Source organism: Vipera ursinii, assembly GCF_947247035.1.
Source record: "Vipera ursinii genome assembly, chromosome: 4".
Lineage (NCBI taxonomy): Eukaryota > Metazoa > Chordata > Lepidosauria > Squamata > Viperidae > Vipera > Vipera ursinii.
This window is the reverse complement of record NC_139514.1, coordinates 106,502,144-106,519,029: the sequence shown is the minus strand read 5'-3', so window position 1 is coordinate 106,519,029 and position 16,886 is coordinate 106,502,144. Positions and strand designations below refer to the sequence as shown.

At 37.3% G+C, this 16,886-nt stretch overlaps 1 protein-coding gene across 2 annotated transcripts in view; it reads left to right on the top strand.

Moving 5' to 3' along the window:
- NDFIP2 (Nedd4 family interacting protein 2) overlaps positions 1-4,275 on the top strand; it is a 46,574-nt gene extending 42,299 nt beyond the window's left edge. For both annotated transcript variants that reach the window (XM_083362736.1, XM_083362735.1), the window contains 2 exons: positions 222-327; positions 2,834-4,275. In XM_083362736.1, the coding sequence (XP_083218862.1) occupies positions 222-325 (104 nt within the window). In that variant the 3' untranslated portion in view covers positions 326-327; positions 2,834-4,275. The remainder of the gene's footprint in view (positions 1-221; positions 328-2,833) is intronic.
- Positions 4,276-16,886: the final 12,611 nt, after the last annotated feature.

Sequence of the window (16,886 nt, the reverse complement as noted above, 5' to 3'; positions counted from 1 at the left end):
AATTGTAAAGTAAAATTCAGTGAAGCAATGTTCTACACATAGGTAAGAACAAACAAACAAAGAAACAAAACAAATGCACAGGTGATGGTACCTGGCTCAAAGTTAGCGAGAGGGATCTAGGTGTTCTTGTAGACCACCACTTAAATATGAGCCAGCAGTGTGCTGCAGCTGCCGGAATATTTAATGTGTTTAAATATTTCATACTCTGTTTCTGGTTTTAGGCCTCCTCCTATTTTTCCGAGGTTTTGTTAATTACCTGAAAGTTAGAAATATGTCTGAAAGTATGGCGGCAGCTCATAGAACAAGATTTTTCTTCTTGTATTAGAGGTAAGCCATGTTTCTCCCTTTATAAGTAAAAACTTAAAATTGCATCTGAAGGAAAACTTTAGCTAACAATGAATGGAAAGAAATATTTTCATGCCGAACACCAGAAAACATGCTATTGATATATGAACAATGTCTTATATAGACTGGAAATCCTTAAACCTAAAAAAAATTCTTATCCTTGATTTTTCAAGCTTATTTTGTCAATAACACCCACCCCACCCCCCAAAAATCCCCTACAAATATTCATCACAAGTAGTGCTAAGCTTGTGATAGTGTGTCTTAAATAATTGTTACATCTGCCTATAGTCTAGGCATGTGCTAATCAACTGTTACAAAGTTTATTGTTTTATTACGGTAAAAGCTGTTTTGGAAAATAAAGTTGGTATTATGTGTAATCTTTTGGTTTTCAGTTGGATTCACCCAATTTATATATTACCCTGGCCATTACAAGGGAATGTACCCCCCTGCATACAATCTCTTTCAAATTTTCATAGTGAGGGTAGATCAGACTCTTAAAATACCCTTTTCATATCTCAACAGTTTTAAGAATGTATCTTAGTATCAAATCTCAAAGAAGGCGATGAGTTTTAATTGACGGATAATTTTAAGAGTTTAATTTATTCATTATAAAAGCATTTATATAATCTTACAGATTTCAGAGCACTTGGCATTTAAGGCCACATATACAATAATACAAATCCAGTGTTATTATTCACTTATTTCAAATCTGTGATATATATATATTGTAAGCTGAAGACAGCTTTAATAAATGTCAACTAGAAATTGTGTGGCAAAGTGAGATTTGAAGCACAGTATATTCAGTTTATTATTAGTTTTCACAGTGACTGTGGCATACTGTTTTTTTATTTCACTTCAAAATAGGGATTATTCAGAATTCTTTTGTTTCTACCCAGACATGTTCATAACTTTGGTGACATTTAAATGCATGGTGTCTTTAACAAATTAAATAAGCAACTTAAATGAATTCTCTCAAGGAGCTTAAATCCTATAATGGGGGGAAGGGGGAGAAGGACAAAATGAAGGTGAGATAAGAAAGGTACAAATGTTTCTACACATCCTTAAGCCTTGATTACAATTGGAGATTGAGAATATAAACCAAAGATTTTATGGAAAACTTTAGTTATAAGAGGGAATGAAGGAAAGGCTGAGGTAGGCATATCACATACATACTCACGATTATAGTTCAAATGGAAATATCGATTTAAGGAGCAATTAGTTAAGGCCAAAGAAAACCTTCAGATGGCTACAATTATAAAATATAAGATGGGACAGAAGAACCATGAACAAATTTCCCAAGTGTAACAGTTAACAACATTTAAAATCAATTTATTTTCCTGTCAGTTATTAGCTAAGAAGACTTTGGTGACAAAAGTTGTAGCCCACCAATTTATTATGGCTTCACATTAATTAACTCTAGTGAACCTTTTAGAAATTATTGCAATAGCCAGCCAGCCCTGTGACAACACCCTTCAAAATACTTCATGGTCTAAATCAAAATGAAAATTGCAATATAAATGTATTACAAACAATTTAAAAGCATGCATATAATTCTAGATGCCTAAAGAGAGAACACTTAGCATTTTAATAGTAGATACTGGTTTAAGCAGAGGGATTTATGGTACTTTGGAAAAGTGCAAAATTCAGCATGCCTGATAGATGGATATTCCAGCTGAATGGCTGCTGAAAACTCTTTAATACCGTGGTACTAACCGATCAAGCGTTTGATGGCATTGTTCTGTACCAGCCTGCTACCGGCCCTGCAGATAAGGCAGGGACAACCCCTTTTACAAGAAGGCAAGAGGCTGGAACTAAGCCTGCCAAATTTATTAACATAAAAACATAAACAGAGCAAAGAGAGCAAACACGAACCATGAAACAGGAACTATTCAAGCGGTTGCTTTCAGCAAACCAGCTCTCCCACGCATTTCCCTTTTATACAGTTCAGGGCGTGGCTTCTCTCTGCCTCCTTCCTCTGTGCCCCATTGGCTTCCTCTGTTTACTCCTGATTGACTGCCTCCTGCGTCGGGCGTCCTTGAACAGGGCCAGCTGTGGGTCATCTTCATCCACGCTGTCAGGCTCACACAGCTGGGTCTGCGTCGTGACCAGGTGGGAGGGGCCTGGCTGAGGGCTCTCATCAGCAAGCTCTCCAACCCCCTCAGCAACCTCTCCAACACCCCCCTCCTCCTCCTCTAAATCATCCGACCCAAATGCCGAACCCACAGGCTGACCCTGAATCACAACAGGCATTGGCGTTTCCAAAAGAGATTTAAAAGAAAAAAAACTATTTTGACATCGCTAGTAGACTTAATGAAGCAGTCATGATTTCTTGAAGCTTCTTTGTATGTACTTGACCGTTTTTGAGTAATCAAGTAGCATCTTATAATTGTAATATATGACAAGATGAATGGATTAAGAGCTTCTTGTTCGTCCGCTCAATCCAGTTCACATATATTGAAATATAACTCTTTGCTTTTTTCATTCACAGACTGCAGGAACCAGGCATTCCTTTCTCTTATCAATGTGAACTTCCAACCAACCAGTTACCTTCCGCTGAATAGGGAAAGATGACAACTGTATGAGAAGCAGGATTCTTTTGCCGCTTAGTGAATGACAGAATGGTTCATGCTTAAGTTCCAGTTCTGTTCATTCTAGTAAATATTTATATTAAGCATTGCCTTTTGTCTTGCACATATATACATATACAATATATATATGTGCTAATCAGCAAGAACTTTTTAAAAAAAATTAAAATCCATGCATATAGTCTGCTAAGCAACTGAATACAGTAAGACTTAACTAAATCATGTTTGAATCTGGAATATTTTTAAGGGGTAATGGTTCTTCACAGTATTATGTACTATCCATTTCTTGGTCTAATGATTTTTTGGGGATGCAGACAACTTGTACCAACTCTTTGGGACTCTACATTCATCCAATTATGCACATAGAACATTTTTAATCGTACAATTTGTAGCTCTATAAATATGTGTTGAAAAGCTTTCTATTGAGGGCTGGACAAGGTTTTCCCAGTGTACTTTTTTTTTGTTGTGGTTTAATTGTGTAAAATTAGCCTCTTCATAGATGTTGGCAATATAATGCCGTAAAGCTTAATGGAGTTTTTAATCACTGCCATTTTGAAATCCGGTAGGAGCTGATTTTGTGAAGAAAGCATTAAGCTGCAGATATTGTACAGCTTAATACATTCGGTTTGATTCTTAGGTTAAGAGAATAACAGTGATTGCTGCTGTCCTGTTACCAACTTACATAATTCCAGGAAAGCAGAGAAGAAATTCCAATAAAATCATAAGAGGAGATCTGATTAGTTGTCAAAATTTGAGAAGGAGTTCTGTTCTTCAGCGCTTCCCATATTATTTATGCAATTTTGCTTTGACAAGAGAAACATTGGGCTGTTCAAGTTTCAGATATTTGGGGGAAAGAAGTATGCAAATTAAAAGCTCATCAATTGAACTGCACATGGCTAATTCAGCTGGGCAATTTGATTAACATAAGCCCCCCCAAGAAAGCTTTAAGCATACATCTATGATGCCAAAAGAATTAATCTGTGGAACTGAAGAAGTGCATATTCCAAGCGCATGACTGAAGGATGGGTGTGGGGAAGAAAATCTAAATTCACTCTTAAGCATTTATCATCTCATTAAGGTTTAGCAAAAGGAGTTGCTAGCCTAATACTGCCTTTTTCTTGTTAAGCGTATCTCTGCCTCAGTTTCTCCTACCTGTCTACAGTCACAATGTGCATTTGAAGACTAGGAATTTATGTTCTCTGTGCATTCCAGCCAGTCTTCTTTTGGCAGAGGGAAGATTCATAGTAAGGGTGATCTGCAGTACTACCCAGTTGAAAGGAGTTTTTCAGTGTGGGATATCACTTTACATTGTCATTAGGCTATGGCAGGGGTAGGCAACCTCGGCTCTTTTATGACTCATGGACTTCAACTCCCAGAATTCCTGAGTCAGCTATGCTGACTCAGGAATTCTGGGAGTTGAGGTCCATGAGTCATAAAAGAGCCGAGGTTGCCTACCCCTGGGCTATGGAAAGACCTTTACACAAGGATTTAAATAATAGCCCAGCATTTTTTTAAAAAAAGGTGGTTCTGTTTTTCACGGCAACGAAGCCGAGTTTAGGTTAATTCTCAATAGGTGCTTTTCTTTTTTTCTGATTGCAGAAATGTAAGCAATTTAGTGCTTACGATATTCATATACAGTGATTATGTTTATTTTGAGTTAACAGATATATCTAGGGCTTCATGGAAAGGCAGCAGGAGTAAATGTATTTATACCTTCCTTAAGCATCTCTGGCACTAGGCACCGTGGTAGAGAGAGAGGTGGACTCATATGGTTGTTAACGAGGCCTCATCTCTTGTTTCCTGCCAATCATCAGTCGCTCTGTATTTTTGGAGTGGAAAAATGCACTTTTATTTCTTAATTTGAATTCTTGCACTCTTACATTTTCATATGACATTTAGGGGAAATACGTGTTTTCTCCTTTAGTTCTGTATCAACTTGTATCCATTGTATGCGTAAGGTTGGTGATTTATAGTCTTGAATATTTAAGCATTATTTTATGCTAAGACTTGGAGAACAAATGCCCATTCCTGGTTTGAATGAAAACAAAATTCTTTCTCCCCCCCCCCCAAGTTTCTGTGTATTTTTTCCTTGAATTCTTCAGTATTTGTTCTCCCTTTCTTCCCACCCCCCCTCCTCTGCATAATTTGTTTTCTGATTTTTTTATTTTATTTTATTTAGGTTTTGAAATAAAGGCTTCCAGTTTTTACATTAAAAAAAACCTTTCGACACCTCTTTTGTAAACAAAACGATGAATTAGCTGAGCATTTTAACTTTGGACTTTTTTTGCAATTTTATATGTTTAATGATGCTTCAGTTTGAAGCAGTTACTGGAGCAATGTATTGGCAAAGAATAATTAACGTTCTCTTCTATACCATGTTTTCATATTAAATGATGCATGCACCCTAGTTAGCAAAAGATGCAGGTAATATATGAAAGAAGGCTACAGTCATTGCCTATATGCATAGAAAAATACATAATTTTGTTTTAAACCTTTATGTTATATGTACAGCAGGAGAAAAAACAACAACACAAACCACAGTAGGAATATGAACAGTGAGAAAAGGCTATTTTCTGTCACTGCAGTCATGTCTTCCTTTAGGCAACTATAATGCAAATTTACATTCATATCAACTTTGCGTCCCTGAAATTGAAATCACTTTTTTTTTGGTAAAATATCTTTAGCTACTTTTTTAAAGCCTATGAATCATGCTTTAATCATTACAGGACTCTGTAATATACTTGGAATTCTGAATCTTTAGTCTGGGAATAAATTTATTATAAGGCAAATATATTCAATTTCTCAGAAAGCAAAGCAAACGACTAAGAAAATATAAACTGCTAAGGCTAAGGCAGTATGTTTTCTTTCCAAGAAACAACATATAAATAATAATTTGCCGCAAGAATGCATGATATATGTCAAATTTATAATGACTGGATATTATTTCCAACCATTATGTCTCTTATGACAGGGGTCCCCAACCCCCCGGTCCGTGGACCAGTACCGGGCCGCGACATGCCAGCAACCGGTCTGCACAAACAAGGAAAGCCCCATCCACGGGATACAGGGAGCACACAAAATCACACCCACTCTGGTCTGTGGAAAAATTTAATTTAATTTAATTTAATTTAATAATATTTATATACCGCCCTTCTCCCTGAGGACTCAGGGCGGTTCACAGGGCAGAATAAAATACTAAATACAAACATTAAAACCAGATTAAATAATTGCCCATATTAAAACAGTTGGAATAAAATTCTAAAACACCTAGTTAAAATTAAAGCACAAAATTAAAAAACCCCACCAATCCCCATCAGGCTAGGCCGGCTTGAACAAACAGAAACGTCTTGAGGTCGCGACGAAAGGAGCGAAGATCGGGCGCCATCCGGAGCTCTACCGGTAGCTGGTTCCACAACTCCGGAGCGCCCACAGAGAAGGATCTCCCCCTGGGGGCCACCAATCGACATTCTCTGATCGGTGGCACCCTGAGGAGGCCCTCTCTGTGGGAACGCACAGGGCGCAGGGAGCTTGATGCCGGCAGCAGATGTTCCCTAAGGTACTCCGGCCCCATGCCATGAAGGGCTTTAAACACTGTTACCAGTACCTTGAATCTCCACGTAACTGGTCCCTGGTGCCCCAAAGATTGGGGACCTATCTTATGAAGTTAATAAAAGGCAATGGACTTGGTTTTAGGATATTTTAAGTATAGATTTTAACATGTTTATTTAAATTAATTTTTACAAACTGGATTAAATGTAAAGTGCATTTAATAGGATAGTGACAATACACAAATATTTAAGCCTGATCTTTTTCTACTTTTCACGACTTTCATCCATTTCTACAAGTGGATGGACCAAAACGCCTTTAAGATGCTTTATCATAACTACAAGCGGGGCCTTAATGCATAAACCTGAGTTCTTCATCCAAACCTTCTCACCTGAGATCGAAACAGCACCCATCTTAAATAGCTCACTGGTAAAATTGTTCTTTGCAAATTAAAATTCAGTTTCAGCTCAACCCAGTCAAATGTGAAAACCAAATTGGTTAGTTAACTTGCAAACAGTTGGAGAAGAAAGTTAACCATGTTGACATCAAACACTGCAAACTTTGGAAGATTTCTGGCTATATAAAATTGTTCTAGCCATAATGCAAAAAGTTATGTTTTTACTTACAGGTTACGCTATTACAATAAACACTTTAATTTTGTCTTCACCTTTGTATTGATCTTACTTAAATTGAGGTTTGTGGACATCTAACTACATATAAATTATGATTTCTAGATATTTGTACTTTTTTTGTATGTTTTTGAAAACTAAAAAATAAGAGTCACAATTTTCCAGAAATTACATGGAATCTCTCTCCCTCTCCCTCTCTTTTCCTTCTGGGTCTGGAGCATGTAGTGGTTGAAAGGAAATGTAATAATTATTTAAGAGTGGCTAATATAGAGCAGAATATTGATGAAATAAGTAGAATTAAGGGCATGTGGCTATTTTTGGGTATAATACATGTAGCTACTAAATACATAAATCCTAATGTGTCATTCATATCAGGAGATACAGCTTTGTAATGAAATTTAGACTATAGCAGTCTTGAAAAATAAGTGAAAATAAGCAGCAAAGGAAAACCTGCAATGACTTTCAATATTCTCACATTAATACATTTATGTTCAGTGCCTCGGTCTATGTATGTATTTTGGCTTCGGAGACGAGCTTTTTCTGAAAAGTCTGGGTCTTTTCTTGACAACAGAAGTAAAACTGCGAAGGAGAGGAAATGAGTAGATTTTCCACTCCCAATATACTGCTGCGTTGGGGAACAATTTGACATTATCAGTGTGAACATGTCTATATCGTTTTTGTACATACTAGTGATAACTATGCAAATATTGGTTCCGTTTTCCATGTAAGAAGTAACATTGGTCCTTTGTCTCTATACTGAGAAGATACAAGGGCCAAATCTTGATGTTTTTGTGTAAGCAATAGTATATTTTGTTGTTCCCCTTCCTCCCTGCTTCCCCACCAACAGCTCCTTTGTCCATTTGAGATTGGGTTAGTTGGCCTGTGAAAAATATTTTCCAGAACTTGGTTTGTATCATCTCCTTGATGTTAAAACTTCAGAGTAGAGCAGGTCACAAAACAGATCCTGCTTGATCTACTGGAGCTCAATCCCTGTAATAGCAATCTTGAAAGCTTCCCAGAGATTCACTTGCTCTCCTTTTATTCTAAAGAGAATCAAGGCAGCACAATCTTATATTTCTTACTCTAGCCAGGCTAAGCTGATGTTTGCTTTAAGAATCATTGAAATTCTTCAAAGGCTATCTGCATGCACCTCTACATTTACTTTCCACTGCTAAACTTTGGCGCTAAAATTAAGCGTTCTGGTGAAATATAAGTTGTGATAGTTTGAAAACCATCTGGTGACGTCTGTGCACAAGAATGGGCAAGCAAATAGTTAAAAACAAAGGAAAACATCATTTAGGTTCTTTCAATGTTAACAATAGTTTCACTGTGGTTTTAATAAATCACAGTTGGTTTAATTCTTAATTAAGCTAGCTGCATCCTGATAAGCCAAAACCATAACTTAAAAGCCACGTAAGCAGGAAAAGCCAAAATCAATAAATTGGATGCTATAATGAACTCTTTGTCCAGTAACATTATTGTTTCATTAATTTTTTATTTTTTTATTTTTATTTTAATTCCATTTATATCCCGCCCTTCTCCGAAGACTCAGGGCGGCTTACAAGCTTAGCAGTAGCCTTCATTCTATGTATATGCCTGCTTGTTAGGGCTTTCACACACACCCCAAGCGGCATTTTAATAACAACTGTTATTAGAATGGCTAAGTTCCTAGGAAGTCACTCTGGAGATTTTCATACTTTTGTCTTCTTCTGCCAGTCCAAAACAATTCATTCACACTTCTTTGTAGAAGCGCTAATAATGGTGATGATAATAAGAAAAGTGACTTCAGAATTTATCCAGAGAATCACTGTACAACAGGGTTGGGCAACTAAGGCCACTTTGGTGAAGGGAGGAGGGAGGTAAAGACGATGCAGGGACATAAGTAAAGAGGACAAAAATCAGCAATCTAGTCAAAAAGGGTCCCTTCGGGCAGGTAGATAAAAAGCTTGTGTTTGTATATGAGAAAGAGCAAATGTAACATGTAACCAGTAAAGGTTTGCTGATAACTTTAAATTCATTGGGTCTCTGTGTATTCCAAATCAACCTGATGCGCCTTGGTTGGAAGTGATTTGTGTGTGTTTCTAATTGTTTCCTGGCTGTTGTTCAGGGAGGTGTGTCTTGCCTGCTCTAGCTGCACCTATTTGGAAAAAAACAACAACAGGTAGAAAGGGGGCAATTATAAGATATTGGTGTGGGGGAGAAACACAGTTATCATATATTTACACAAGATAAACAATGACCAGTTGTTTACCGACTATCCAGGTAACAATCTAATGGATAATGAGTTTATTAAGCTTTAGTCAACTTATCTATAAAGAACAAGCCTTCATTTAATCAGCTATATAAGTGTTTAATGAATGACTTATTGATGAAACAGCTTTCCTGATTGGTACCTGTAAATATGAAGTTTTATTTCCTTTTATAATCTATCTACTTCTATTTCTCTAGATGGAAGGAACATGACTAAGGCAGAAATGGCATCAAGTTCATAGTATTACACCGGTTAATATTGCAAGCATCAGTGGTCAAGGAAAGGAAAGGAAAGGAAAGGAAAGAAGGAGGATAATAGTTGGAAGGAACCTTGAAGGTTATCTAGTCTAACCCCAACTCAAGCAAGAAACTCTATACTATTTCAAACCAATGGTTGTCCAATCTCTTCTTGAAAACCTCAAGTGTTGTAGCACCCACAATTTGAGAAGGAAAGGAAAGGAAAGGAAAAGCTTTTGGATTTAGTTTTAAAACAAACTCCTGAATTCAGTATTGCGTATTTGTGCTTAATAACTGTTTAATGGTCTAAACCCTATCTCACCAAACTATGCCTAAGTAACCACTTGGGAACTTATTGACTTTTTAAGCTGTGAGCCAGAAGAATATTTAATTTTAACAACTTGATCTCTCCCAATTTTGAACTTTAAACAAACTATATTTTGTTCCCTGCCCAGATTATATTTAATTATTTGCTTCTCATAGATTTTCTGCAATAATTTTTAACTTGATGCAGTAGGAGAGCCAGATATATTTCCTCAAGCAATTGTTACTGTGTGTGTCAATGATGTATTCTCAGCCCTCAAAAAGTGTGTGAATGTCAAAACAGATGCCTCAAAAATCCACATTTCTATTCCAATATGTCAGCCGTTCCTTCAGTTATATTAATTAGCATAATGTGGCATGTGGTTGAGTGGGTGTCATTTGCAACCATTTAATGGTGAAAATAACATTTTCCCCTCCTGTTCATACCAGTTCCATATGTGCATTTAATTTAAGTACATTCTGGGACAAACCACACAGTTATATTAACTACATTATTGTGTCTCAAAGCTGTCTGGGTTTGATTAGGACTTTAGCACAGGGTGAAGGTGCTTTTAGCTTTTGTCGTGATCACCACTCTGATGGAAATAATTTTTGACTGCAGTTGTCCCTATCTCCCCCCACCCAAAAAAATATATGGTGTCGGAAAATAGAAGGATTTTTCTCTTGAGCTTAAAAAGGAAACAATATTTTTTTTAAAAAAAAAGTATGACCTTCCATTTCCCATTTATTACAATCCAGATCTCATCATGCATGCTCACATAAATGCTGTTTCACAACCTGTCACAGACACAAATGTGCCTTGATGCAAAAGGAACCTTAATTGAACAGCTTGCATTTCTAAACCTTTTAGAGGCAAATCTGCAAACAAACATGCTGTTCCAAAAAGAAAGGTTCACTAAGAAAAAACAAGACATGATCCTGCATTATATACCTTAAAAGCTCACCACAATTGGATTGAATAGGATGGAAACAAAACCGAATGGAATTGAAAACTCACAAAATAAGCAGATTCAATTTCTAGCTTTATTCTCAATAAAGAATATTATAGACTTCTCCTACCACAGAAAGGCAGGCCAACCAATTTGTAAGTCATGCCCCTCTATGTATAATAGTCTTTTATATCTGAGCATTACCCACTCTTTAAGCCATGTTAATATAGTTGCTTGGTAGTATAACATCCAGTCCAGCAGTCCAAATCCTCTACTTTCTTTCGCTTCTTGTAACATTTTCAGTCTGATTCTAGTTTTTTGTCCTTGCCAGATAAATTTCAGTATTGTATTTAGTTCATCAAAAAAAGGCTTTTCCCAGTCTTACAGGTATCGTTTGCAATAGAAAAAAATATTTTTGGTAAGATATTCATTTTCACTGTTGCTATTCTGCCCAGCACTGAAAATTTGTAATTTTTTTCACTTTTCCAAATCCAATTTTATTTGTTTTAGCAATCTTGCATAATTGTCTTCTTTCATTGTTGCACATCATCAGCATGCAAATGTGTGGTTTATCATTTTTCAGTGGTGAAATGCTTCAGTTTCCTCAGCTGCTAGCAAGAGGTGATTTGGCAAAGCTCCATAGAAAAGTGGTCCCTATTTTCATTCTTTGGAGACGATATAATAATAATAATAAAGCCTTGAAGAACATTAAGAACTAATGCAAAGATGCCATTAATGTTTCTGGGTAGGTAACAACAGTGAGAAGCAAGAAGTTAGTAAGAAAAAAACAATATGAGAAACAACATGGAAATCTATCTATCTATCTATCTATCTATCTATCTATCTATCTATCTATCTATCTATCTATCTATCTATCTATCTATCTTGGTCTCTGGAAAAATATGATGGACTATAATTCACATGACTGTAGTCAACATATAAGATGATGGAAATTGCAATCCAGATCTTTGAGAGGAGATGAATTTAATGAAGGCTGTTCTTGCAACACATTTTACTTTAAATGCTCTTTCTAAACAAACGATTGTAATTTATATTCTCATGTTACCGGTTGAGCTCCGGATGGCTCCCGACCTTCGCTCTTTCCGCCGCGATCTGAAAACCTATTTATTTGAACAGGCCGGCCTGGTTTAAGGGTTTGGGGTATTTTTAATTATTTATTGTTAGGGCTTCATTAATTTAACTTTACTTTTAACTTTTGTAACTTTTGTAGTGCTTTTATTGCCCTGTACAACCGCCCTGAGTCCTTCGGGAGAAGGGCAGTATGGAAATTCAATAAATAAATAAATAAATGTTTAAGAAAAAGGACAACCAATAGAACAGTTCCCTATGAGACAAGACAAGGGAACACAGAGCTTTTTTTAGCTTAGAAAGGAAACAATTGAAGAACACGATAGGTAATAAAGTCAGGCATGTGGAAAATGGGGAAAGATAATTCCTTCTCTTTCACAATCTCAACCAGAATCATCAACTAAAACTAAGTACAGGAAAATTGGGATCTGTACAAGAAAATGTTATTGTTATTTGTTAGCTTTATATTGCATCTTTCCTTCAAATGCTTTTAAAACGAAACTGGACAAATTCAAGCAGGAAAGGGTCAGGATCAAGGATAGGTTTTAGGAAGCAACATTCATTAAGCGCTAATTATTGGGGATTAGTTAGGATCAAGAGTAACACAATGCTGTTACCTTGGTGGTTCTAGCCACTATGAGAACTAGCTCTGGGATGAGACTTTTGAGTGATTTTTGTGGAATCTGAAATGCTTTTTTTTTTAAAAAAAAAATCTGTTTTGTAGGTTGAGCGAACACCCAAGCAGAGGGTGTGTGGCAGCAAATGTTCAAAGTTCAGTATTTCAAAATCTGCACCCACGTGTGAAGCCTTTTCTGAACATCTGTGTTTAAGGAAATTGGTTGTCTCTGCTTCTGTAGTTCTGCCTAGAACTGCAGCAAGATTGTATATTGTGGAGAAATTGCCTATTGTGTAATGTTTATTACATTTATATGCTGCCCATTTCACTGTCGAAGCGACTTGAGATCACTTGAGCTTTTAGAAAAAGTGTAATATAAATGCTGGTTATTTCTAAACAAAGAACAGCAAATGTAATTGCAGAAGACAAATCACTTTGTGTTTGCAAACGTAATGAAATAATATTTTATCAATCTTAATTCTGTCTTGTTTCTCCAATTCATACACTGCAAGGAAATTTTGGCAACAGACTCATCCTCTTTTTTAATGAAAACTTTCTTCCCTGATGCATTGTCTGAAGCATTAATTTCAACCTTGCCAGAGGAAATCTACTGAAGTCTATGAACATGTATTTGTTTTTATTTATTTATCTCAAAACCACCACATAACCTGCCCATAGACACAAATGGCAGCAGAATTACAGGTCAAGAATGAGGTAAATTGACAACATTTAGAAAGAAGTTCACATTTCTAGTTGTAATTCTTATTATGTTCCATCTTCTACCTTTGCGCCACTGTCAGCCAGATCAAACATGGCATTGACTAAGTTTAATACACATGCTTTTGACCATATAAATAAAAGCTTGGGAATGAGTTAATAATTATGAGGACTGCTGCAGCATGGAAGGAACTAAAGTTTAATCTTGTGTTCTTTACTAGAGTCCTGGAGAAACTCATTCCTTTCATGCTGCTATTTGCACTGGGAATAAATCATCCATTAATGCAAGCCGGGGAAATTCCACCCAATGCAACCTGACTTTTAACATTTGCTATTTCCATATTTCCTGATGTATGACAAATTAGAATTTTATAGATTCTGACCTTAATACTTGTCAAAATAAGTTGAATTCTACAATCTGTAGAGGCTGTACATAATACACACAAACACGCGCACGCACGTTGATCTGTTTCTGCAAGTCCTCTCTATGGAAGTCTTTTAAGGCAGCAGTGGCATGTAGATTTAAGCATGGCTTTATATTTATTTTTTTAGAAATAACCTCTGATATGTTCAGTGTAACTTATCCCAGTGTTTCTCAACCTCATCAAGTTCAAGATGGGTGGACTTCAATTCTGGGACTAAGTCCATCCATCTTGAACTTGATGAGGTTGAGAAACACTGGCCTATCCTATAGCAAGTTTGCACATGGGTACAACAATACTAAGAACTAAGTTCCACTAAAATCAGTTAGAATCTGCAGCCCAGTCTCACCCGTACTTGCCTTGAAGGAAGTCGTATTTCTATCAGTTGGTATTTTATGTTAGCCACCTATGTTTTTCTGTCACATTTATACCCACAACACATAGAACCCTGCTTTAAGCAAATAGAAGTTGTAACACAAGCAACACGGGATTTTCTGAAAGTTGGAAAATTTTCCTAAAGTTGTCAAGATCTGTACCATATTCCTGTTTATAGTGCTTCCTGGTTTTCTGTTAACCTCGCCTTTGATTGAGATCTAAGGATATCTTGAGATCTAAGGAAACCTGGCACCCTTTGTAAAACAATCCTAAAGAAATTTATTTTGAACCCCACTGATATTTTGTTGTTGTTAGTTGCGAAGTCGTGTCTGACCCATCGCGACCCTATGGACAATTTTCCTCCAGGCCTTCCTGTCCTCTACCATCTTCTGGAGTCCATCTAGGCTCACGCCTACTGCTTCAGTGACTCCATCCAGCCACCTCAATCTCTGTCGTCCCCTTCTTCTATTTAGATATTGCTTTTTTGATCTTGAACATTCCTTGTTGTTGTTGTTGTTATTATTATTATTATTATTATTATTATTATTATTATTATTATTATTATTATCGATATATCTCTATGTTCATAACCGCAAATTGCCAGATCCAGCAGTGAATTATTGCTGTTATCAAGTTCTCTGACAGCTTGGTTTCAACAAATGAAGCTTCTTTTCAACCTGCAATTTTAAGCTGGCACAATAGAAACCTCTACCTGCCAGAACAAAACTTTTTCACATTCATTAGGAAGAACATATCATTTACCTTTAGGATAAAATTATGTCAATAAAAGGCAACAAAGAGCTTCTTGGAACTCCGGGATATAAAGACTGCTATTCTAATGTAAGAACATTTTCATCATGCTAGAGATGTTAGTGCTAGTGCTGATACTAAATTAATACCAACATTCTAATAGTAATGGAGGTAGTGACAGATTTTATTTTCCTGGGCTCCAAGATCACTGCAGATGGGGACTGTAGCCAAGAAATTAAAAGACGCTTGCTCCTGGGGAGGAAAGCCATGGCAAATCTAGACAGCACACTAAAAAGCAGAGACATCACCCTGTCAACAAAAGTGCGTATAGTCAAGGCTATGGTCTTCCCAGTTGCAATGTATGGCAGTGAAAGTTGGACCATAAGAAAGGCTGAGCGCCAAAGAATTGAGGCCTTTGAACTATGGTGCTGGAGAAGACTCCTGCGAGTCCCTTGGACTGCAAGGCGATCAAACCGGTCAGTCCTAGAGGAGATCAATCCTGACTGCTCTTTAGAAGGCCAGATCCTGAAGCTAAAACTCAAATACTTTGGCCACCTAATGAGAAGGAAGGACTCACTGGAGAAGAGCCTAATGCTGGGAAAGATCGAGGGCAATAGAAGAAGGGGACGACAGAGAATGAGGTGGCTGGATGGAGTCACTGAAGCAGTAGGCGTGAGCTTAAATGGACTCCAGAAGATGGTAGAAGACAGGAAGGCCTGGAGGAATGTTGTCCATAGGGTCGCGATGGGTCGGACACGACTTCGCAGCTAACAACAACATAGCTCTATTAGTTGTTCTTGCAAGCCGTCAACTTTTCTGAAATACGTTTCTGCCACAGAGGTGCATAGGCCTGTAAGAACAATCATTTTACCAACCTGGGAAGGATGGAAGGCTGAGTCAACCTTGGGAGCGAACTCCTGTCAGTCGGCAGTGAATTCGTCTGCAAAACTGCATTCTAACCACTGCACCACCACGGCTCCTTACAAAACAGAAGAAATGGTTGGGCAACTTCAGTGTTTCAAGCACACTAGCCCACAGTTTGTTTACAACTTGGCCAAGTTTGTTGGGTGCTTTTAGTGATTCTAGACAAGGTGAGTTAAAGGGGAGCAAACTTTCCTTGAGGATGTTTGTTTGATCATATCACTGAGGAGCCCCAAGGCTCCAAGGAATATCGTAATACAGCTACAGTTCTAATGTCTGGAAGTTGAGTCACAGTAACTGGATTTTTCTTTCTTTCAGCTACTTGAATAAACAGTGAAATGTTTCAACCCCTAACCCTAACCCTAACCCTAACCCCCCCCAAAAAAAAGTCCAGTTGCCATGACTCAACTTCCAGGACAACTCTAACCTGAACAACTGAGCGTCCTCATAGTCCCACAGTTGTAATATTTTTGCTTTGTTAGTGTCCATACTGCTCAACACACCTTACTTTGGATTTTTGTGATCAGAGCAGGGAGATTCCATAACCTTTCTCCTCACCTGATCCCATTTAGTTACTTGTGATCTTTCCAAAATCTATTCTGGGGGACAAATGGGAAGCCTTTTGCAATTACTGAGTCACAGGATGCTGACAGTGGATCTAAACCATGCGTGTTTATGCTAGGAAACTATCAACTTTTCTCTAAGTTGAATGAAGACGAATATACATGTCCCAAGATAAAGTTGAGGGATCCAATCTGGGTTGATCACTGGGACCAGAGGTTTACTCTTCTGAGCTTTTGGACTAGGAATTTGTTAGAAGTTCCCTGAGGACGGGCTCCAGCAGAAATCCAAAAGCTCAGAAGACTAAACCTCTGGCCCCAGTGACCTAGCCAGATTGGATCCTTTTCTCTAAGTCCCTTCAGGAGGCATTGCCTGGACACAGAAGTGGCTGTAGAGAGGTGGTTGGGAAAAAAAAAGCTTTCCTTCTCTTAACCTCCTTAAATTAAAGAAGGGGAAGTTATGGGAAGCTAAAACAAAAGCAAAAACAGGGCAAGCAGTGGCAAAACTATTTCAACGACTCTGCCAAAAAAAACCTGAATGGAAGCACTTACTAAGAATCAAGGCCTTCTAAATCAACTTTATAATTCAGA